General features: G+C 39.4%; 1 protein-coding gene across 5 annotated transcripts in view; it reads left to right on the forward strand.

Annotated features, from left to right (window-relative positions):
• The first annotated feature begins 1,182 nt into the window (after nt 1–1,182).
• The window catches only part of LOC101326494 (UPF0547 protein C16orf87 homolog), a 30,011-nt gene continuing 5,786 nt past the window's right edge, over nt 1,183–25,407 (forward strand). Inside the window, exons 1-4 of one of the 5 annotated variants that reach the window (XM_033844443.2) lie at nt 1,190–1,641; nt 7,716–7,812; nt 20,359–20,541; nt 24,663–24,802. In XM_033844443.2, the coding sequence (XP_033700334.1) occupies nt 1,576–1,641; nt 7,716–7,812; nt 20,359–20,541; nt 24,663–24,760 (444 nt within the window). In that variant the 5' untranslated portion in view covers nt 1,190–1,575 and the 3' untranslated portion in view covers nt 24,761–24,802. Of the gene's footprint in view, nt 1,642–1,979; nt 4,348–7,715; nt 7,813–20,358; nt 20,542–21,757; nt 21,852–24,662; nt 24,803–25,407 lie in introns of those variants that run through there. The other 4 variants (XR_004523244.2, XM_019932462.3, XM_033844444.2 and 1 more) reach the window with 4 other exon arrangements.

Genomic DNA, 25,407 nt, shown 5'->3' on the forward strand with positions numbered 1-25,407 from the left:
GACCCTGCCTGCATAGCTGGATATGATCCACATCTCCAGCTTTAACTGTTTGCCTTGCACTTGGTGTGCTCCCAACGCTAAACTCCCGACCTCTCTGCCTTTGCTTACACTGTCTCATCTGCCTGGTGAGTTCTCACTTTTGATTGGGCAATTCCACCTGACTTACTTAGGGATTCGGTTTTGGAGATAACTCTTCTAGAAAGCCTTCTAGGACCACCAACACCCTCAACAGTGGGTCAGGTGACCTCATTAGCTGTGTACAAATCCTTTTCCCTTTTGCGGGGGTGGGGGGGTCATATTAGGTTAACCTAGTAGAAAATTCAAATAGTACAATAGGATATGGAATATGTCTCCCTCCTCTTCCTGCCCTCCAGTTCCTATTACCAGTTTCTTAATGTATATGCAAGCATAAATAAATATATTTTCATATTATTTTTGCACAGTCTTAAACAAGGTGTACTATACTTTGTTTTTCTAGTTAACACTATTTTGGAGATCATTATATCACTTTACATACAGAACTATCATTCTTTTGAAGAACTGCAATGACATTTCGTTGTATGCATAACTTAATTTGCTCAAGCAATTTGTTGATGGACACATGGGCTGTTTCTGATTTTGCTTTGAAAAGCAGTGCTGCGAAGTGCAACATTTTTGCACAAATCCATTTGAGCACATGGAGAGTATCTTTCCAAATTCTTAGGTATGGGATTGCAAGATCAAAGGCGAGGTGAATTTTAAATTTTGATATAACACTCTAGTCAACCGACTTATTCTTTCCAACAACAACCCAAATCCCCTGTATTCGAATGTTGGGCCGTCTACACTTCTAGACTACGTGTTTGAGGGCAGGCACCTCCTAGTATTCACATTTGTGTGGCAGAATTGGCCCTCAATACATATTTGACTTAACGAATTTTATACCTCGCAGAACCGAGTCCAGGGCTGGCATAGAGCAGATTCATCAGATGTCTATTACAATTCCTCAATGATTAGACTCGCTAACATTTACTGAAGTTTATCAAACGGCAGGATCTGTGCCAAGCGCTTTACCTCCCACCGCCTTTTTCACTCACGTTCTCCTTCCTCCGGGGGAGGGGGCGGGCTCAGCACCACGACCCGCCCTGTCTGTGCATTCGTTGGTCGAGCCTGACGCTCGTTACTGCCCAGTCCCGGCCAAACCACGCCTCCACGCCGTTCGTCTGGCCCAGAGAGGGCGTGTCCATCGTCCCACCGGGCGATCCAGTCGGTCTCCTCTCGTGAGAATCGATACGCCCTAGAGGACCAGAGCGGCGTGGGTGGGGGCGTGTTCCGCGGTCCCTCGGAGCCCGCGCACGCCGCGCCCCGCCCCCTCAGCACGCAGGCTCCGCGCGAGCTCGCGCACGCGCGCGCGCGCGCTCTTCAGAGCCTCACTCTGGCCAGCGGGGACCGACGGGCGGAGGCTGGGCTGCTGAAGTACGAGGGGCGGAGCCCGGGCCGCCGCCGCCGACGCCGCCGCCGCCGCCGCCGCCGCCGCCGCCGCCGCCGCCGCCGCCGCCGCCACTGCCGTCGCCGCCGCTGCCACCAGAGAGGAGCATGTCTGCAACTCGAGCCAAGAAAGTGAAGATGGCCACCAAATCATGCCCCGAGTGCGACCAACAGGTGGGCGCCGGGGGCCGGACACCGGGCACACGGGCCGGTGGGGCGGGTGCGCGCGGGCGGGCGTCCGTTGCCGGCGGCCGCTGGCTGTGGAGAGGCCGCCTCGCCGGGGTCCCAGCGGCTGAGCGTGTGGGCCGGCCCTTGAGCACTGGCCACCATGGGAGCCCTCAACCGGCCGGATAGAGCCCAGGGGTTGCCGGGGAAGCGCCCGGGGCCGCGGCCCGGCCGGTGCCCACCTGGCGGCGATCAGACGGGCGAGTATCTTGCCCTGTGGCCAGCGGCGTGAGAGGGGGCGTGGATTTATCGTGAGCTGACGGGGCGCCCTGTTCGGACCCTCCCAGAATCGCCTGTCCGGCTCCGGTGACAGCGGCAGGAGTGTGGGGCAGCAGCCCAAGTGGACGAGTTCGGTCCCTCAGCCCCCTCCTGACCTGAAGAGAATCCTCGATGTGTCGACTCTGAGTCTGGGCTCCTGGCTCCGAAATCCGCCTTCTGCCAGGCAGGGTTGCTTTGTTCCCGTTTCAGATGTGTACGGTGGACCCCCAAAACTGTCCCCCCGCGACCTGGGCGGATGCTTGAATGTGACAGGCCCGCAGTGTAATAGTTTTAAGTTTTGGCGAAATATGGAGATTTTTTCTCTTAAATATATTTATTATATTTTTGACGTAAATAATCGTGAATCCTTTCTGTACAATGTTTTAAATGGAACGTTATTGAATGACGCCCCCATTGAAGCCCTTCCTGAGCGCTCCTCACTTGCCCCTACCCGCCGCGGTATCCACTGTTAAAAATTTGGCATTTTCTGCTTCCAGATCTTCTAAAATATATATATGTGGTTTTATGAATTTTAAATGACTGCTTTCTACACAGAATTAATGGTGTCATAGCTGTAAGTTAAAAAAATCTCATCTTACCGTTTTAGTTTAAGGATGCCTCATTTTTTACTAGAATAATAGAAGTTCCTCTAAACCTTATAATCGAATGAGTTAAGACTCTCAGTTAAAAGCATTAGTAAGGGCCCTATTTCACACCAACATGCAGATCTGGGTGTGTTTTTTTCTTTTCCACTGAGAGGATTTTTTCAAAATGATTACCTCTTCTCCCTTTTTCTTTCTTTCCTTTTTTTTAAATCAGGAGTAATTTGAAATGGATGAATACTTTTTTTTTTTTTTTTTTTGCGGTACGCGGGCCTCTCACGGTTGTGGCCTCTCCCGTTGTGGAGCACAGGCTCCGGACGCGCAGGCTCAGTGGCCATGGCTCACAGGCCCAGCCGCTCCGCGGCATGTGGTATCTTCCCAGACCGGGGCACGAACCCGCGTCCCCTGCATCGGCAGGCGGACTCAACCACTGCGCCACCAGGGAAGCCCTGAAGACTTTTTTAATAAGCTGATTTTAGTGCATACTTTAAGGAGTAAGCTTAAAGGTTGATCAGATCTTTTAACAGAAAATGTTACATGTTTTATTCAGTATCTTTTATGGGCAATGATAGATATGCTGATCAGAGGAAGACTGTGCAAGGAGAATTACGGTTTATTGATTGTTTGAGTTTATTGAGTATGCATTCTAAAAACAATTTAGCCATGTTTTCCAAAACAGAGTTAAATTTCCTTTCTTTTCTTTTAAAATTTTTGTTTGCGTCGGGTCTTTGTTACTGCGCGTGGGGCTTTCCCTAGTTGCGGCCAGCGGGGGCTACCCTTCGTTGCGGTCCACGGGCTTCTTATTGCGGTGGCTTCTCTTGTTGTGGAGCACGGGCTCTACGTGCGAGGGCTTCAGTAGTTGTGGCTCGCGAGCTGTAGAACGCACACACAGTAGTTGTGGTGCGCGGGCTTAGTTGCTTCGCGGCATGTGGGATCTTCCCGGACCAGGGCTCGAACCTGTGTCCCCTGAATAGGCAGGCAGATTCTTAACCACTGCGCCACCAGAGAAATCCTAAATTTCCATTCTTACCATTAAACTAAATTTGTTAAATTCTGAAAAAGTTGGACTTTTCTATTTAAGTCTCCTTGTTGAAGATTATTTCAATATTTAAATCATTTCCATTTGTTCCGTTTAATTGTGCAGAAGTATAAGGTTTACATGGTATGCATTATGCATTCCAGTTTCTGTAGGGCATCAGTTATTGCAAATCCTGACCTTGTTGTATTTGGCATACAGTAACCTTTTGGGGAAAATAACCTGTTTTTAATATCCTCGTTAAAAAAAGAGGAAAGGATAGTAAACTTGTAGGAGTCCCTGTAACTATTCAACAAAACGTGATCAGCATTTTATTTGGAAATATCACATTCTGTTTTGTTGTTACACACACAACCTCCACTCCAGCTGCCATAACAAAATACCATAGATTGGGTGGCTCAAACAACAGTAATTTATTTTGTCACAGTTCTGGAGGCTGGAAGTCCCAAGATCCTGGCAGAAAAGAGAGCTTTCTGGTGTCTCTTGCAGGGACACTAATGCCATCCTGAGGGCTCCACCCTCATGACCTCATCTAAACCTAATTATCTCATCTCCAAATAATACTATCACGTTGGGGGGTTGGGGCTTCAACATACGAATCTGTTGCTGGGGTGTTTTTGCGAGGTGGAGACACAATTCATTCCATAACAGGCTACAACAACATAATTTAAAATGTTGGTTTGTAGTGTTCTTTATTCTAAATACTTAAGAGAAGATAACATACATGGTGACTAATTCAAACTTTTGGTGATTCTTAAAAGCGATTTATCTTTTACTAAAAGTAACTCAATTGAAGAAAATAATAGATTAATTTTAGTTTTCTAGTTATTTGAAAGTACAGTTTCTTATAAATGAGAAAAAAATTATAATCCAGAAAGCCATTTTTAAAAAAAGCTTTAGAATACTGCTGTTATTCTAAGTTGCCTGATGAATATTAAATTAGAATTTAGATATAGTTTATAAACATAAATATAAAATCTTTAAAGTTTGAGGAGATTGCCTCAGTTGAGTAGATTTACATAAATTCTGTCTATGTGTGTGTAAGTTTAAAAACAGGTACAGAGATCAGCAAACAAGAAAGACCTAGATTTTCAGTTGCTTTATTACATCCCCTTTTACGTTCCCCCATTTGAAAATATAGTTCTGAAACATCTAAACCACAATACTTTTCATTTTCAACGGGTTTCACATCCACTAACTCAAGTTACTGAGCCATTTTGAGTGTAGTAGTAGTCAGGATTCTTATTATTTTTCTGGGATCTCTGGTGTATGTTTCTGTTTTTGCTTTTTTTTTTTCTTTATTACATCAGCTTTTTCCCCCTTTTAGGAAAAAATGTTAGGAAATTTTATGTGACATTTAGCAAATATGTCTACTGTACGTAACTTAGATGCTCTTAGCAACAAAGAGTATAGATGGATTCTCTGTATTGTGGTTATTTTTGAGCTTTTTAAAGTCAGTGAAACAATATAGGGTCAGGATTTTGTTTTTTGCAGTTGTTTTTTAAGCCTGTCTTACTTGTAAAACATGCCTACAATCTAAATACCTATTTTTCAAGGAATAAATTGATTCACAAGCCATCAGTAAACAACACTTCAAAGTTTTTTCCTTGCATTTTAAAATCCTGAAAGTATAGCATTAGAACTTTCATTACTGTTGTCTTTGGCATTACAACTGAAATTTCATGGAAGTTTAGGTGTTTGTTTAAAATCCAAATTATACAATAATTTAAAGAGATTAATATAACTGAAGTTGTCTACCTCATTTAATAATTCTTTTTACAGGATCTGTATTGTGGTGGTGGTTAGTTGGGTTTTCTTCAGGGTTGGTGTGAGGGGAAGGAACTTTACATTTTCAAAAGGACCTTAGGGTGACTTAGCTCAGGCGCATGAATGTTCCTTGAGCATAAGACACTTTCATTAAGGGACGTAAATCAGCCTGTCAATTGAATTAGTCATCCCAAAGCCGAATGTACATTTCTCATCCAACTGTAGCACACTGTTAATTCTGGACATGGGTTGATATAATTTTTTTGTGTATAAGACAATTAAATTTCAATTTGTTGAGTTTCAGTAGCTGAAAGAAAATGGTTGTTGAGTAGCAAAGGGTATGTTGAATAAGAACATCACGTTCTGTGTTTTTTTTGGGTAGCATTAACTTAAAACAATTTATATTGCTGTGGATGTCGTTAATGATGTGTTTAAGTATAAAGGAAATGAGTCAGTACCTTTGAGCTTGGTTTCTCTGAAGATGTGAAATTTTTTAAATGACAAAACATACCTATTTTAGGCAGATTTTACACTATTAAGAAATGTAACATTACATTTTCTGTCATGGTTTGGAAGAATCTCGTTACATTCTTTTTTTTTTTTTTTTTTTTTTTGCGGTGCGCGGGCCTCTCGCTGTTGTGGCCTCTGCTGTTAAGGAGCACAGGCTTCGGGCGCGCAGGCTCAGTGGCCATGGCTCACGGGTCTAGCCGCTCTGCGGCATGTGGGGTCTTCCCGGACCGGGGCACGAACCCGTGTGCCCTGTATCGGCAGGCGGACTCTCAACCACTGCGCCACCAGGGAAGCCCTCGTTACAGTCTTGATAAAGCAAGCTGTTAGACATACCTGGAGTTTGATTATTTTTATAGATTCATTGTTATTTTTCATAAATACAAACTAGAATTCTTTGTTCAGTATTTTTATGCAAAGAAAAGGAATTCTGCCAGAATTCTGATTTAGCTTATTTAGATCACATTTATATTCTAGAACATGAGGCATTCTCTACATAAATGGATGAAAGCTTTATAGTAGTGATTAAACTTTTACATAAGCAGAACAGTGGGCAAATGGAACTTATCTCACAAAGGGAATTGTAATTGGTATTCTGTGAGTACTTTTTGTTGAGATTAATTTCTGGTTTTCAGTGAATGTGCCCTGAGTCCAAGGATCATTAAGGTTAATATTAGTGAAACAATTGTGGAGGGAAAGCTAAAGCTTTTTTCAATGATTTTCAATAATATTTGGCTTTATAAATTTATTTATTTATTATTTTTGGCTGTGTTGGGTCTTCGTTGCTGCATGCGGGCTTTCTCTAGTTGTGGTGAGCAGGGGCTACTCTTCATGGCCATGTGCGAGCTTCTCATTGTGGTGGCTTCTCTTGTTGCAGAGCACTGGCTTTAGGCGCTCGGGCTTCAGTAGTTGTGGCACACGGGTTCAGTAGTTGTGGCTTGCAGGCTCTAGAGCACAAGCTCAGTAGTTGTGGCGCATGGGCTTAGTTGCTCCACGGCATGTGGGATCTTCCCAGACCAGGGCTCAAACCCATGTCCCCTGCATTGGCAGGCGGATTCTTAACCACTGTGCCACCAGGGAAGTCCCTAACATTTGGCTTTAGAAAAATATTGACAGACTTGAAATGGAGAAAGGAGACACTTGTAAAAATAGTTTACAGATTTAGAAACAGAAGCCTGAAGAGCTTGTGTTTTATCTGACGTCCTTCCTGGAGCTGAGACTGTAAGATACTAGATCTCAACTCCTGCTTTGTCCCACATTCTCTTTTGTTTGTACAACACTTTTGCCCCTCAAACGGGTTGTTGTAAACTTTTTTTTTTCTATTGGTAGTAATAGGCATCTTACCTGCTCATGTTGGAACCTGGGTTGTTTTCAGTTCTTTACCCTTTTGAAATGTCTTGTAGATCTACCTTCTCTCCATTTACATTCTCACTATTCCAGTGGGGCCCATAATATTATGCTGGGATTACTTTAATGATTTCCCAATCATGCCCCCTTTTCCAATTTATTCTATATAAACTGCTTTCAAACTAATATTTTAGGAAATGCTACCTTTTTCCCCGTATATTTTCCTTGGCTCTGACCCTATTGTGGTTTTCTGTTGTTCACTCACATCAGCACATGTTTACCGTGCATTTGCTACATTCATGGTTATTGTAGTGTGTTACTAGAATGTGAAGATTTAGAGGACACAATACCCATCTCATAATTTGTTGTCAGGAGGTGGGGTTTAAATAAATCCACGATTCCTACTTCAAGTAATTTATCATTCAGTTTAGGAGAGTACATAAACACTGAGAAGTTAAAAAACAGAAAAATAGTAATAATAAATTGTTTCTTTTTTTTGTCTACAGGTTCCTGTTGCATGTAAATCATGTCCCTGTGGTTACATATTTATTAGCAGAAAACTTTTAAGTGCAAAACACCCAGAAAAATCACCATCTTCTACAGGTAATTGTGAGAGTTTACCACATTTTTAGCTTTTTGATGTAGAAATTTAAAATTAATTTTTGTGAATTTACTATTCAATTTTTTTGAAGTTAAAAATTAAAGTCTATTGAAGTATGTGTTTGGTTTTTATTAGTTATTGGAAATCAGCTTATGACATTAGTATGCCGTTTATTCTATTTAAATGTTAACTCCCTTGTAATGCTGATAACGCTTGTAACAAATTTTCTATTTTTTATTTTTGGAGTATGGAGAGCCATTGAAGGGTTTTAAGCAAGGGAGTGACCTGATCTGATTTTTTTTAAAAAAATTTAAATCTTTACTAAAGGTATAATTGACTTCCAATAAATTGTGCATATTTAAAGTGTATGTTTGATAAGTTTTGTCATGTGTTTATACCAATCAGTCATCACAGTCAAGATAATGAACATGTCCATCATTCCCATAAGCTTTCTAGTTCCCCTTTGTAATCTTCCCATCTTGTTTCCCACTCCCCCAGATAACCACCGATCTGCTTTCTGTCACTATTTTAGAACTTTACATTATATAAATGGAATCATACAGTATGTAATCTTTATTGCCTGACTTCTTTCACTGAGCATAATTTAAGATTCGGCCTTATTGTTGTGTATATCAATAAGAATTCATTCCTTTTTATTGCTTAATAGTATTCTTTGTGTGGATATGCCACAATTTGTTTATCTGTTTACTGCTTGATGGACATTTTGGTTTTTCCTCTCATAGTGCTGGTACAATGTGTAACAACTTTAAAGTAGGTTTTTGTTTTTTTTTTTTAAACTGGTGACTGAAAAAATATAACCTGATTCTGGTGTGAATATAATTTTTAGATACATTGGTTATTTTTTGTAATTCCCTGATATAGAATATCTAAAAAATTTTTTGTTTGAATTTTACCTTCCCATTAATATAGACAAATTGGATTTGTTCAGCAGATATATTTATTAAAAAATGAAATGTTGTTATTTGTTCTTTGATAAAGTCAGAACTTTATATGTTCATGATCCCCAAATAGGAGTAGATTGATTGCAAGTGTATATATGAGCACCTGCTGTATGCTAGGACTGTTCTAAGCCTTGGGCCTAAAGTAATGAATGAATTTACTATCAAGGCGGGTTCACTGCTGTCATGGAGCTTAATGCATTCTTGTAGGCAGGAAATAGAGAACAGATAAACAGGGAGAATATCAACTTGTGAATAAACGCCTTGTAAGAAATTAAAATAGAGTGCTGAGGTGTGTGACTGGAAGGCTACTTTTGATTGAGTGGTTGGAAGCTTCTCTGAGAGGTGACATTTTAGGCTGAGGCTGAATAGGAACAGGGGGGTAGTAGCCATGATAAGATCAGGAAGAAGACCATTCTTGACAGATGAAATAGCAAATGAAAAAATTTTAAGGTTGTTAAATTTTGGTATATTTTAGGAACAAAAAGGCCAGCGTGGTTGCAGTGTAGACAGTAAAACCAGGAGAGTGTTTGATATGAGGCCAGAGGGATAAGCAGAGGCCAGATTATTTATTTAAGGCTTTGTAAACTAGAGTAAGATTTTGGTTTTTGTTCTTACAGTGTGAGGAGAAACTATCCCTGGGATGTGCAATGAGGTGAGGGGAGGGTGGCATGCTCTGATTTGCCTTTTAGAAAGATCATTCTGACTTCTGTCTAGAGAATAGTTTGTGGGGTTACAAGGTGGAAGTGAGCTTTTGCAGTATGTTAACTGAGTGAGGATGCTGAGTTAACCAAAGAATGGTTATAGTAGGAGATGATTCAAGAATTACATATATTTATGTCTGTGAGAGGTCTGTTTATCCTAGGTCTGTGGAGAGATGGGAGGAAAGCAGTTTTAATTCCATTTCTGCCTCTGAGTTTGCTCCCTTTCAACATGGTAATGGACTTACTATTAATTCATTAGTTCTTAAAGGCTGTTGCTGGATTGGTTATATAGGAGTCATCCAGAGAACTGTTAAAAATCAATTCCTGGTTCTTGTTTCCTAAGAGTATGATTTGGGTATGGGAACCTTGGAATGATTCATTCAGTAGATTTGCTGGGGTGGCATGTCAACTCAGTTCTGAGGCTCCAAAATGAATAAGACATGGTCCATGCTATTAGTGGGACAATTGTGTTTATTAGTTTTTCACTCAACAAATATTTTTGAGACCCTTCTATATACCAACAATTCAGGTGAGAAATGAGGTAAGGAAGAAATGTAAATGAGGACAGAGAAAAGGGACAGATGCTACAAGTGTTAAGAATTTAGAATCATTTGAAGGAAAGGGAAGACTTTAGAATGACTTTCAGATTTCTGACTGGGATTACTGGTTAGAAAGGGAAGATAAAAGGGAAGACAAGTTTTGAGGGAAAGATGAAGAAACTATGTTTGGATATAGTTGTGAAATATCATCCGTGTGGATTTTTTTTTTTTTTTTTTTCCCAGTTGGACATACCGTCTGAAGCTCAGGGAATAGCCTCAGCCGGAGAGAAAGGTTTGAATCATCATGGTTGTTGATATCATGGAAATGGATGAGCTAGTTCTATAGAGTCTATAGGGTAGGAAGAGGAAGCAGGTTCAGGGACTGAACTCTGGCAGACTCCAATCTTAAAGGGTAGAAGTGGGTAGGGAGGTCATGTCAGCTGAGAAGAAATGTCAGCCGCAGGAGAACAGCCAACAGAGGTGGTGTTACATAAGTCAGTGTGATGAGTGAGAAGCAGTTCATTATTATTTTACGTTTGGAGTTTCCTAAGGTTCTGTTGTTTAATAAGAGTAGACTTGCGACCTTGAAGTGAAGATGAAACATTGAAGCCTAGAAATCCTAGGGAGGAGGAAGAAGAACCAGCAAGACAAACAAAGAATAGAAAGGACAGAGAAATATCAGGGATAGACTGTGCTGTAGAACAAAAGGAGGAAAGGGTTTTAAGAAGGATTAAGAGTACTCAAAGCCTGGAAATCAGTTTGGTATAGTACAGACATGTACTGTATGTTGTTATATATTATATGAAGATCTGGCTTCAGATTCAGATTCCAGTTTGGACACTCTCTAACAGGTTAATTAACCTCCAGGGGCAGCTGCTGTTTAGTTGTGTTTATGTAGGTTTATAGTACCAACTTAGAGGATTGAAGTGTAGGTGAAGTGTATATGAAAATGTCTAACATAAAGAAAGCTTGGTATGTTATAGGTACTCAATAAATACTAATTTTTACAATTAAATTTCTTTTTAAAAATTTTTTCTGGCTGCATTGGGTCTTCATTGCTGCACACGGCCTTTGTCTAGTTGCAGCGAGCGGGAGCTACTCTTCGTTGCTGTGCGTGGACTTCTTATTGTGGTGGCTTCTCGTTGTGGAACATGGGCTCTAGGCACACGGGCTTCAGTAGTTGTGGCATGTAGGCTCAGTAGTTGCGGCATGCAGTCTCAGTAGTTGCGGCATGCAGGCTCAGTAGTTGCAGCATGCACAGGCCCTAGAGTGCAGGCTCAGTAGTTGTGGCGCATGGGCTTAGTTGCTCCACGGCACGTGGGATCTTCCCGGACCAGGGCTCGAACCCATGTCCCCTGCATTGGCAGGCGGATTCTTAACCACTGCACCACCAGGGAAGTCCCCAAGGAAGACTTTTATTTGCATAATTAAACATTTAAAACAAAAAAGAAACATCCTTAAAGCTCAGATTGCACTTATCTTAAAATCAAAGCTATAAAAGATTATTTGAAATTTCAGTGGGTTGAAACCTCTTATTTAATTATTGTAACTTTGTGTGACATGCAGGAGGAAAATAATCTGTTAAGTCATAGATTTATCTAGATTTGAAATGTTGAAAACTCACATTTTGCAAATATACTAAACATCTTTATATCTTCATAACATACATGAAAATAGGGAGATGGGACGCTAGAACAATATAGAACTTTGCTAGCTGAAAATATAGATAAATAAAATCTATTACAGAAGTTAATTTTAAATTGTAAAAATATATTTCGGTGAGAGGAAAAGATGAGTGTTACAAATAAAGCTGTATTAATGCTCAGTGTTTTGTACAAGTGCATAGAACCTCAAGGCAATTAATTATTCTTTGATTCTTTTCTAAATGAGTTAGGAATGTAGTATTGTTTCTTTTATCCTTTTTAGGGGGTCAATATTAAATGGAGATAAATTTTTAAAAATTGACTATGTTGTTCATGTAGGATTTCATTTCTAAATTGAATGGTTGACTGAGAGTTTAAAAAGTAGCCTTGGGCTTCCCTGGTGGCGCACTGGTTGAGAGTCCGCCTGCCGATGCAGGGGACACAGGTTCGTGCCCCGGTCCGGGAAGATCCCACATGCTGCGGAGCGGCTGGGCCCGTGAGCCATGGCCGCTGAGCCTACGCGTCTGGAGCCTGTGCTTCGCAACGGGAGAGGCCACAACAGTGAGAGGCCCGCGTACAGCCAAAAAAAAAAAAAAAAAAGTAGCCTTGAGGTTGAGTCTTCATCTGCCAATTTGAAGAAATTTTTAAAAAAAGAAATTAAAGGAAATACTGTATTTCCTAAAATTGAAAGTATCTGTACTGTGGCCTAAACTTTCAGTACTGTAGTAGTAATCTATTCAAGTATTTGGTCAGTTACCAAATACTGACAGAAGCAGTTTTTGGTGAGAACAAACTCTGTTCCAAATCTTTAAATTTAGTTTTCCAAATGGGTGTTCTGGGTGGTTTAGTGACATCAAGGGTGCTATTTTGCATTTAATAACAATGGATATACCTTTAAAATTTTTTCATTATAAAAACTGTAAAGAAAAAGTAAACTGAAAATCTAACTGAGATACTAGTTTATACAAGACTTCCGCTAAAGGTAAGAAAAAGGTTTAAAACGGTAAGAATTTTGGGGCTTCCCTGGTGGCGCAGTGGTTGAGAGTCCGCCTGCCGATGCAGGGGATACGGGTTCGTGCCCCGGTCCGGGAAGATCCCACATGCCGCGGAGCGGCTGGGCCCCATGAGCCATGGCCGCTGAGCCTGCGCGTCCGGAGCCTGTGCTCCGCAATGGGAGAGGCCACAACAGTGAGAGGCCCGCGTACAGCAAAAAAAAAAAAAACGGTAAGAATTTTGAACAGCTTATTAGTATTTAACTGTTAATTTCTCAGTGAGTATAAACTTTGGGTTAAGCTTAGTCAAATAAATAACAAAATTAAATAAATTCCATTTTTTATTGAGGGAAGGAAAAAGGGATAAAAATATTAAACCTAATTTTTAAATTATTCTCTAACAGGGAAAGGCTGATAAATAAGCAAAGTCCATAAATGACATACTCACTTTTGTAGTTAAGGAAGAAAAATGGGGAAATGATTATCACCAGTACCTTTTAGAAACCCAAAATGATTGAACGTTAATCAGTAGTAAGTGATCCTCAACTCTGAATTACTTGACAGTGAAGATTTGGTTTTGTTATTTCAGAAAACATTGTTCCTTACATGCTAATCACTTAAAATTGCTGTACATTCATATATGGAACATAGTTTTTATTTTGCCTTTTGATGAAAAAATACATACCTTCATCTCTGTGCGTTTCTTTAAAGTTCTTAATCATATAGTTTATATAATGATATCTATATTCATCTTTAAAAGACATTTTTCATAGAATCCTCTGATTTCTTCTAATCAAGACTGATTTTAGGTCTGCTGCACAGCTGTCATGCTAAAATTTCTTTCCATTGTACTATAAGGATAATCCTACTTTTTCTTTTTCTTTTTTCTTTTTTTAAAGATATTTTGATGTGGACCATTTTTAGTCTTTATTGAATTTGTTACAGTATTGCTTCTGTTTTATATTTTGGTTTTTTGGCCATGAGGCGTGTGGGATCTTAGCTCCCTGACCAGGGATCGAACCTGCACCCACTGCTTTGGAAGGTGAAGTCTTAACCACTGGGCCGCCAGGGAGATCCCTACTTTTTCTTTTTTTTTTTTAATTAATTTATTTATTTTGCTGAGTTGGGTCTTCATAGCTGTGCATGGGCTTTCTCTAGTTGCGGTGAGCGGGGGCTACTCTTCATTGCGGTGCGTGGGCTTCTCATTGCAGTGGCTTCTCTTGTTGCAGAGCACAGGCTCTAGGCGTGTCTCAGAGCACAGACCAGGGCTCAAACCTGCGTCGCCTGCATTGGCAGGTGGATTCTTAACCACTGCGCCACCAGGGAAATCCCAGAATTTAGTATTTTAATCGTTTTAAGTTGTACGGTTTAGTGGCATTAAGTACATTCATATCATGTGCTTAATCATCACCACTGTCCATTTCCAGAACTCTTTTCATCTTCCCAAACTGAAACTCCACACACATAAAACAGTAACTCCCCATTTTCCTCCCACTCCCCGCCCCCATCACGCCCCAGGCCACTACTATTCTTTCTGTGCTTGTGAACTTGAATTTGACTACTGTAGTTACCTTCTATAAGTGTAGTCATGCAATATTTGTCCTTTTGTGTCTGGTTTCACTTAGTATAATGTCTCCATCCACGCTGTGACGTGTCAGAATTTCCTTCCTGAATAATATTCGATTGTATGTACTTACTACATTTTGTTCATGCATTGAACAGAAGTTTTTAATTTTGATGAAATCCAAGTTGTCTATTTTTTCTTTTGTTGCCGGTACTTTTGGTGTCATATCCAAGAAATCATTGACAAATCCACTGTCTTGAAGTTTTTCCCCTAAGCATTTTATAGTTTTAGTTGTTATATTTAGATCTTCAATCCATATTGAGTTAATTCTTGTATATCGGGGTCCCCAATCCCCGGGCCGCAGACCGCTACCAGTCCGCGGCCTGTTATGAACCGGACCGCAAAGTAGGAAGTGAGTGGTGGGCGAGCGAGCAAAAGCTGCTTCTGCTGCTCTCCATTGCTCGCATTACCTCCTGAACCGTCCCCCTGCCCCCCCCCCCCCCCCCCCCCCCCCCCGGGGTGGGGGAATATTGGCTTCTAGGAAACCAGTCCCTGGTACCAAAAAGGTTGGGGACTGCTGTTGTATATGGTATAAGATAAGGGTCCAGTTTCATTTTTTTGCCTGTGGATATCCAGTTTTCCCAATTACCACTTGTTGAAAGTACTGTTTTTTCATGGCTACTGTTATTGAAAATCATTTGACCATATATTCGAGGATTTATTTTTGGGCTATTTTATTCTATTGGTCTGTATGTCTCTGGTAAGGCAGTACTACTTTTTTTTCTTTTTTTTGCGGTACGCGGGGGTGTCACTGTTGTGGTCTCTCCCGTTGCGGAGCACAGGCTCCGGACGCGCAGGCTCAGCGGCCATGGCTCACGGGGCCCAGCCGCTCCGCGGCATGTGGGATCTTCCCGGACTGGGGCATGAACCCGTGTCCCCCGCATCGGCAGGCGGACTCTCAACCACTGCGCCACCAGGGAAGCCCAGTACTACATTTTTTTGATTACTGTAGTTTTGTTAGAAAAGGTTTGAAATCAAGAAGTGTGATTCTCTGTTCTTTTCCAAGATTGTTTTGGCTATTTGGGGTCCATTGAGATTCCATATGATTTTAGGATGGAGTTTTCTATTTCTACAAAAAAATCTTAATGATATAGTACTTTCAGAAGGTATGCTTTGAAATGTTTTAAGATTTTTTTGTTTCCTGAACTACCTTTGTTCCTCATGTTTTTGTTTTTATTTTGTTTTTGGCCTTGACCAGGGATTTAACCCGGGCCACAGCAGTGAAAGCCCAGAATCCTAACCACTAGACCACTAGGGAGCTCCCTGTTTTGCATGTTTTATCTTGCTCCTTCTCTCTCTCACACTTTTTATTTTCTTCAAATAGCTGGTAATCCTTAATTGCCTGTTGATATTTATAAATGAAGGTCTTGGTTTATCAGTGTAGATAACTTGCATGAATATCCTACACTGTTTTGAAAGTCTATTTTGACATCTCTTTAGTGTACAATTGGAAGAAGCTTATTGGCAGGCTTTTAGATGTAAATTAGGTGAGCTGGGGAATGCTGTTGAAATCCATGATTGCCAAAATAAGGAAGGTTTCATTCTGGGACGGAATGTGAGATCCTTTATAGTATTTCATTTTTATGAGGAACTGCCTTTTTTGTTTGTTTGTTTCTTCTTTCTGTGTTGTGGAGGGTCAAAGTCCCCTTGAACATCGCTTGATTCCCAAGAGCTTTACGTCTTTATGTGTTACTTTGTATACATAGGCCCAACTGTTCTGCAGTAGTTCTAGTTATTCTGATGATCACCCTGTGGCCTGCTGTTCCTTACTGTACTTTTCATCCTGTCCTGGGAATATCTTTGGGAAGAAGAGCGATCCCTGCTATAGGAGATATCTCTTATTTTTATTTTGAATTTTAGTGTTTTCTATTCTGGTTACTTAGAATCTGTTAGCTTGCCAGTTTGCTGAAATTCTGTAATTTTAGATCGTTAATAGCACCCTTTCCTGTTTCAAGCACTGCAGGTTTATTTTCCTTTTTCCCTTTACCTTTTTACCCATGTTTGTGCTCATTTCAATAGGATTTTTGAGAAGATAGTGAAATAAATCATGTGCTCAGTCTGATTTTATTTATTCAGCACCACTTAACATGTGTAGGTAACGTTCTAGGTTCTGTGAATGAGACAGACAAAAGCACCCCAGCTTTCATAGAGCTTATATTTTGATGGGGGAGACATATTGAGCATATAAATAAATGTAGTAGTAGTAGTAGAAGTAGTAGTAGAAGAAAATTATAGAAAGACTATAGTAGTAGTAGTAGTAGAAGATTATAGAAAGTAACTTGGGCTGGGAGACTCAGAGGGGTGACCTATAAGTTGACATCTGAAGGAAATAAAGCCTGTCTCATGAAGAGCCTTGGGAAGAAAGCTCTAGGCAGAAGGATTAGCAAATGCAGAGACTCAAGGGAGGAAGGAACTTGTTTTATTAAAAGGAAGGCATATCTGCAGAGTACTGAACAAACTGGCTACTGGTATGAGATTAGATGGGTGAGAGGCAAATGTCAGGTCTTATGGGGGACTTATAGTCTTTGGTCAGGAAATTTGACTTTCTTTTAAATAAAGTGAAAAGCTAATGAAAGGTTTTAGAAAGGAAGCTTATTTATACAGTTTTTTTTAAAGATAATTTTGGCAGCTGTTTAGGGAATGTGTTCGGTTGCCCATAGAAGTGGGAGAAATGAAGAAATTGTGGATGTATTTTGCACAGAGTACCTATGGACTTCTATGATGATAGAAGAAACAAGCTGAGTCACAAATGACTACAAGTTATTTGGCTTTTGCAACTGGTTGGTGCTGTTTACTAGTATAATGAAGGTTGGAGGAGGGAAAATCAAGAGTTATTTTTTGGCACATCTGAAATGCTTGTGAGTCATACAAGTGAAGCTGTCAGGTAGGCAGTCTAGAGCTTTGGGAAGAAGTCAGAGCTGAAAGTAGAAATTTTGGAACGATTATAACAATAGTTTTTAATGTTTTGGGTCCATGGTTTATCTGGGCTCAGGACAGAGTCCTAAGACTTTAATATTAGAGATGGAAAAGAACCTGCAGGGAGAAGACAGCAGAGGTGATAAAGAGGAATGGCTGGTGAGATGGGAGATTTGCAGAACCTGAAAATCAAGTAAAAAATTAATTTCAAGGAAAAGAGGGGGCTTCCCTGGTGGCGTAGGGGCTTCCCTGGTGGCGCAGTGGTTGAGCGTCTGCCTGCTGATGCAGGTTCGTGCCCCGGTCCGCGAAGATCCCACATGCCGTGGAGCCTGCGCCTCCAGAGCCTGTGCTCCGCAACGGGAGAGGCCACAAGAGTGAGAGGCCTGCGTACCACAAAAAAAAAAAAAAAAAAAAAATTAATTTTAAGGAAAAGAGTAGTCCTGTGTTGAAGTTTTGAGAGATGGTATTAAGATGATTAAAGAGAGGTGTCTATTAGATTTGCTGACAGGGGTTTTTGTCCTTCTTGATGATCATTTTCATTGAGTTGGGAGCTATACTGGAATGAATTGATGGGTGAATGGGAGGTGAGAAACTGAAGGCAGAAAGTACAGATACTTCGTTTTTGAGAAGTTGGCTATGAAGAAGTTTGCAGAGATGGGTGGGTAGCTGAAGGAACAAACTTATATTCAGTGTTAAACTCTAAAAGGCATACTATAAAAAGCTTTACCTGTTACTATTTCTTTCAACTTTTTTTTTTGAGAAATTCTAAGCATACTCTGTCCCATCCACATCCACTCCTTCTCTTGTATATTATTTTAAAGCAAATTTCATATAATTTCAATTATAAATATTTCATTACATGTTTCTAAAAGACAGACCTTGGGACTTCCCTGGCAGTCCAGTGGTTAAGACTCCATGCCTCCAATGCAGGGGGCATGGGTTTGATTCCTGGTTAGGGAACTAGGATCCCATATGCCATGCGGCACAACCAAAAAGAAATAAAATTAAAAATAAAAAAAATAATAATAAAAGATAGACCTTTAAAAACTTAAGCACAATAAAAAATTAACAATAATTCCATTCCAGTTGGATATCAAATATCCAACTGGTGTTGAAATTTTCAGGTTTCTCATAAATAGTTTTTAAAAACAGATTTCAAATAAGGTCCACACGTTGCATATGACTGATATCTTTTTTGGCTCTCTCTTTATCCATTATTTTCTCTTTTATTCCTTGCAGATTATATGTTAAACTATCACTTGTCCATTTGGATTTACTGTTTGTGTCTCCATGGTGTATGTTAACACATTCTTTGAATGATTTCTCTTTTTCTTATAAATTGTAATTTGGATCTAAGGGCTTGATGAGATTTGTTTTTTTTTTTTTTTTTTTTTTTGGCAAGACTACTTAGGTAGGTATTCTATAAGGAGGCACAAAGTCTACTTATCTCTGTTTTTGTGATGTTAGCTGCTGTTGATGTTTACATTTAGTTCATTTCAAGTTGAAAATGGTAATACTCTTATTCCTTCTTCAGTTTTTTAGCCACAGTGATTCTAAAATAAGAAATTGCTCTTCATCTACCCTTTTGTTACCCAGTGAGTGGTACAGTTTGAATAGAAAAGGCAGGGTAAATGCTTTATTCTTTTCCTTTATTTCACTTTTCAAAATAGTGAGTTGGTTCTTTAGGTGTTTCAGTCTATTATAGTTATTATTTTTATTGATGCTCAAATTATAATAGTCAACAGGAGCCTCTTCAAGTTAGCCCTTGAGTCCTTTAACAAGATGCTGGTGATCTTAGATAACTTTCTTACAGTTTGGAATAACTAGGTATTCTTGCATTATCTGGCATATGTTAATCTGAGACCTGGAATTAACTAATTCTCCAAGGATATGGTATTTGGAAATAACTATTAATATTTTACTTAAATTTATTTTATTTTATAGTAGCCTATTAAGCGTACTTAATTTATATAGCCTTTTATTTCATTTTATTTTTAATTTATTTACTTTATTTATTTATTTTTTGCTGCATTGGGTCTTTGCTGCTGCGCGCGGTCTTTCTTTAGTTGAGACCAGTGGGGGCTACTCTTAGTTGCAGTGTGCAGGCTTCTCATTGCGGTGGCGTCTCTTGTGGAGCACGGGCTCTAGGCACATGGGCTTCAACAGTTGTGGTAGGTGGGCTCAGTAGTTGTGGCTTGTGGGCTCTAGAGCGCAGGCTTAGTAGTTGTGGTGCACAGGCTTAGTTGCTCTACGGCATGTGGGATCTTCCCAGACCAGGGCTCAAACCCATGTCCCCTGCATTGGCAGGCGGCTTCTCAACCACTGTACCACCAGGAAAGCCCTATATAGCCTTTTAAATTGTTCTCTTTAGTTCTTGGGATATGAATTTTCTTATATGTTTTGCCCCTTTACCACCATGGTTTTAAGCATTTGGTGAATTTTCTTTCTTTCTTTTGAATTCAGGTACGTATTAAAGCAATTTAAAAAAATTGTTGTTTGTCTTATCCAACCTTTTGATCTGTTTGGAGTGAGAGGGGTGGCTCCTTGCATTAATTAAATCACCATGTTGAGTAAGGTTCCCCTATTGCTATTTATTTGGGATAAACATGCTCTTAGAATGTCAGAAATGACCTCTTCTGTGGATAAAGTGAAAACTGCTTACTTCCCTAGTATTTTTATATTTTTCCTAGATACTTTCTGTTTGGTTTTTATTGGGAACTTTAATATAAATATTATGGCTAAGGTCAGTTTTGCTTCTGTGTATTTGACATATTTCAATCTGTAATTTGGGTAGGGGGAAAAAAGGAGTGGAATATTTATTTTCCTTTTGTAATACTTCACCATTTTTAACTTGGATACAGAGAGAAGGAAAAAAGTTGCTGTGGAATTGTGTGAACTTGTAGAGGCTGAAATTAAAAGTATCAAATAAAGAAACGTCTTCTGTTATAAGATTCCTACTACCTCATGTGTTAATGTGGATCTGAATTCTTTTGAATTTCTTTCTTTCCTGCATGGGTGAGGGACATATAGATGTTATGGTTGTAGTTTTATAAAATATGCCAGGCAGCAAACTCTAGTGCTATTTAGAAAAAAAAAGAAGAAAGCAATGAGAACATGGGCAAACAGTTCTTGCTAAGCCCTAAAATATATCACTTTTATTCATCCATACAGAAAACAAGCATGAGGCCAAGAGGAGGCGAACAGAGAGAGTTAGGCGAGAGAAGATAAATTCTACAGTAAATAAGGATTTAGAAAACAGAAAGAGGTCTCGAAGTAACAGCCATTCAGATCATATCAGACGAGGAAGAGGAAGACCTAAAAGTGCATCTGCCAAAAAACATGAGGAAGAAAGAGGTATGAGTAAATCCAAGCAGTTTTTTTTTTTTTTTTTTCAGGTATTAAAGTTTTCTAACATCTGAATTAGATAGTAGTGAAGAAAGTGTTTGGTAGGCATTGAACTCCTGGACTTAAAATTCCAACTCATATTTTAGTTTGTAAAAGCATTTCCTCTCAGGTAGATGTTTGTTTTAAAAAAGTCACATAAATTTAATTCTTATTGGAAAATTAAAGGCTTAAATTAGGTAAAATTCACCTTGCTGTAAACTGATGATAGTAAAGTTCAGAGATAATATGTGTATGACATCCTGGATAAGTCTGTTAAAATAGTTATACTTTTTTAAAGATAAATCTGAATTCTGTTAAGACTTATTTCAAACTATTATACTGTGAGTTTTAAAAATTTACTCTCAAGTGTTCTTCAGTATGAATTTTTAAATTACTCCTATTCTGTTTCCTATTTTGAGGCAGCTTTTGGATAGTAAGGTGAATTCTTCTTGGTCTAAAACATATTCATATTCTCCTTATAGATTTTCTCTTTTCTTCTGATAAGTAGTGTGTCTACCAATAACTTGTTTGTAACCATCAACTAAAACTTCTTGTTTTCTTTGATTTATACATCTTTTAAAAAACCTTTTATTGTGGAAAATTTAAAAGATTACACAAAAGTAAAAAGAATGGTATAATGCACCCCATATGCCCATGAATATCTTTTTAAAAGTGGGACTTTCAAGCCAGTAATTAAATGAAAAAACAAGAGAGTTGCTTTTTATAATTCTTTAAAAATCTCTCTCAAGTAAATCAACTATATTTCAATTAAAAATAAATAACAATGTTGTTAGACACCACAAAAGCCTCTATTAAAATAATTTCTTCAGTGAAATGTGTTTATAACTTCTTATGTTATTTGTGAGTTATGCTTTGCTTTTTCAGGTATTCAGTCTTAGGTATTCAAATATAAATGTATTTTAGACATTGAGAATTTTTTACCTGTTCACCGTTTCTCTCTGCTTTGTGTGCTTCTATTTGAATAAAAGTGCTACTGTTAGGGAAAATAACTTCACTGGTATAGGTTTTATCAAAGTTAAAGATTTTTTAATATTGTATGGTTAAAGGACTAAGGTTTATAATGTCTTTGACTGTATTCTGTGAAGACTGTGCTTCTATACTCCTTAATTTCCTTGGGTAATTTTACTGCTTTTTTCTCTTTCCTTCTATTATGCTGATCTTCCAGAGAGTTTGCGTTGTTTTCTCAACTTGAGGGTGCTTCTTTAACAATGGGATGATCAGAAAATATATGCTAAAGACTGTTTCAGAATGAAAACTAGGTAAAGAAAAGTCAACAGAGGGGCTTCCCTGGTGGCACAGTGGTTAAGAATCTGCCTGCCGGTGCAGGGGACACGGGTTCAAGCCCTGGTCCGGGAAGATCCCACATGCCACGGAACAACAAAGCCCGTGCACCACAACTACTGAGCCTGCGCTCTAGAGCCCGTGAGCCACATCTACTGAGCCCCACGTGCCACAACTACTGAAGCCTGTGCACCTAGAGCCCGTGCTCTACAAAAGAAGCCACCGCAATGAGAAGCCTGCGCACCGCAACGAAGAGTAGCACCCACTCGCCACAATTAAAGAAAGCACAAGCACAGCAACGAAGACCCAATGCAGCCAAAAAATAAAATAAATACATTTAAAAAAAAGTCAATGGAGAAAAAAGAAAAGAGGGAAATACTGCTTGGCCCAGAAAACAGAACATTCTTTACAGTTGAAGTAAAGGGAATATAACCCAAAGAATGGAAAAGGAATGCTTCTAGTCAGAGGAGATGAGAGAATAGATAATGACAGTCTTTTATTTGGGGAAACGAAGGCTCTGTAGTTGTGGTAGGACTATATATGCAGGTTTGGATCTTTTATTTCATGTTAACTTGAAAAAAGTGTTTATTTGGTATAAGTTGGTTTCAGGTATTTTTAGTTTATTATAGAAAAGTTTTAAGAAAGCTATTTCTAGAGTAAGATATGCTTTTAATACAAACAGGGAGGACCTCAAGGAATTTTTGTATAATAAAATAGAATCTTTTAATGTAGGCCAGGGGCAAGGGCATTCAGCAAACTTTTTCTGTAAAGAGCCAGATAATAAATATTTTAGGCTTCGTGGGCTATAGGGTCTCTGTCATAGCTAGTCTGCTCTGTCATTGTATCTGGAAAGCTGCCATAGAGAATACGTAAATGAATGGGCATGGCTGTGTTCCAGTAAGACTTTGTAAAAACAGGTGGGAGGCCAGATTTTGCCAATTGTATTTTACCAATTTTGCAGGCTGTATTTTACAAACCCTTAAGGCAGACCATGTTTTCTAAATATAATACTGATAGAAAATATGAACTTTTGAAATGTCTATATATTTTAGAATAGACTTCTTTGATATGCTTCTTAGTGTTAAGTAGCTACTTAAATTCAGTATTTATTGATTCCCAGCTCATAGGGCACTTGAAGAATTTGAAGCAAGCTTTACCTTTATTCTAATAAGGAAAACCTGACAGTGTGTCTAAAAGCACATTTTTAATTGGCTTTACTGTTTCCTATGTTTTGAAAAAAATAGGAAGAATAAGGAATGAAAAGGAAATCTTTTTAGACATCTAGATAACAACATTATGATAAAAGCCAACCATTAAACTTAACAGTTTTGGATGGTTTAAAATAAGTCTTCATTTTATATGTAGGGGGTATGATTATTCTGGATATTAGTAAGTAGGAGTGACATTTTTTTTTTTTTTTTTTTTTTTTTTTGCGGTAGGCGGGCCTCTCACTGTTGTGACTTCTCCCGTTGCGGAGCACAGGCTCCAGATGCGCAGGCTCAGCGGCCATGGCTCACGGGCCTAGCCGCTCGGCGGCATGTGGGATCTTCCCGGACCGGGGCACGAACCCGTGTCCCCTGCATCGGCAGGCGGACTCTCAACCACTGCGCCACCAGGGAAGCCCCAGGAGTGACATTTTGACTGACTGAAATATATTGGGCAATTCTGAATACCTTATTAATGAACATAGAGAGTTAATGTAGACTTCACGTTAAAGATGGTGGATGAATAAACACATCTAGCTCTGCACCCTCCCCAAATCCTAGTAAAATGACAAGGATGAAAGGGATTTTTTTTTTTAAAGGGCCAAGTCCCACAAGGACAAGGAGTGGGAGAAGCAGCAAAATTCTGCAAAGTGCTAACTTCTTTAGCAGACCCAAGAAACCCAAATTGTAAACTCCTTTGAGGAAAGCTGAGAAAGAAACTGATTTTTGTTTCACATCTGCCTAAGGTCAGGAATTTTTACCTCAGTTATTGTCTGAAAGTGTAGAGGTGAAGGTGAGGCTAAAAACAAGACTATTTGAAGTCTGTGTTTTAATAGCCTGCTAGGGCTCTTTACCCTGACCTCCCCTCCCTGCAAGTTTATCCTTTGAAAGGGAAACCACAGTCTCTGGTCTAGGAAACACCAGGCATCATTGAGGGCAGGAGTACCAAATTAAGATGAGGAAGATTAGGTGAAAATTGGAGATGGTAAATACTGAGTTCTCCAGTCAGGCTTTCACAGAGGAATAAAAAAATAACTTGGATATGATAAGTTTTTGCAGGGAGAAGAAAAAAATTAAAACTACCATTAATATTCTTTGTAAGAGAAGGTATGGTAGTCATGAAAGAAAAACAAGATGATGTTTAAAAGGAATTGCAGATGTCAAAAAAGTACCTGGAAAATGAACTTTAAAATGAGAATCTCAAAATATATATATATGTATGTATATGTCTATACGATTTGCAGAAATGTAAAACTTTAACAGAAGCCTTATAGACAAAATTGAAGAAATGTACCAGAATGTATAGCAATAGGAAAAGAGATGAAAAAATGAATAAGAAACGTAAGAAATTTAGAGGACCAGTTCGAGGTCCACATCTGTAAATAATTGATGTTGCAGAAGAAGAACATAGAAGATGAAGTAGATGGGAAGTCATCAGTGAAATAATTCAAGTAGTTTTCCCAAACGGGAAGGACATTGAGTTTCCATATTGAAATGCCTCACCAAATTCCCAGACCAATGGTTGGTTAAAACTAGATATTATGCCAAAGCATATCATCATAAGTCATATCTCTCTGGTTAAAGGGAAGGTCCTTCAAGTGTTCAGAGAAAATAATCAAAGTGGTACAGTGGAATACTACCCAGCAAGGAACAAACTACTCATGTATGAACAACATCAGTGAATTTCAAAAACATGTTGAATGAAAGAAGCTAGACACAAAACAGTACGTACTATACCATGGCACTTATATGAAGTTCAAAAACAGGCAAAATAAATCTATGGTGGTAGAACAATGGTTGCTGGTGGGGTGGGAAGGGATTGACTGGAGAGGAGCATGAGGGATTTTCTGTATCTTGATTGTGGTATGGGTCATCCAGTTGTACACTTATGATCTGTATATTTAACTGTAGTAAATTTAGCAATAACTTAAAAAATAACTGTAAAAAGTGGTATACGGTTTTCTTAACAGTGACACCAGTAGTTGGAAGACAGTATTTTGCCTTTAAAATACTAAGAGGAGGGCTTCCCTGGTGGCACGGTGGTTGAGAATCCGCCTGCCGATGCAGGGGACACAGGTTCGTGCCCCGGTCGGGGAAGATCCCGCATGCCGCGGAGCGGCTGGGCCCGTGAGCCATGGCCGCTGAGCCTGCGTGTCCGGAGCCTGTGCTCTGCAACGGGAGAGGCCACAGCAGTGAGAGGCCCATGTATCGCAAAAAAAAAAAAATACTAAGAGGAAATATTCAAGTCTTTACTCAATCACACTATTAACTAGTGTGAAGAAAGACTAAAGACACTTTCTAATATTCAGGGTCTCAAAAAATTTGCTAC

The sequence above is a fragment of the Tursiops truncatus genome, chromosome 19, assembly GCF_011762595.2.
Source record: "Tursiops truncatus isolate mTurTru1 chromosome 19, mTurTru1.mat.Y, whole genome shotgun sequence".
Taxonomy (NCBI): domain Eukaryota; kingdom Metazoa; phylum Chordata; class Mammalia; order Artiodactyla; family Delphinidae; genus Tursiops; species Tursiops truncatus.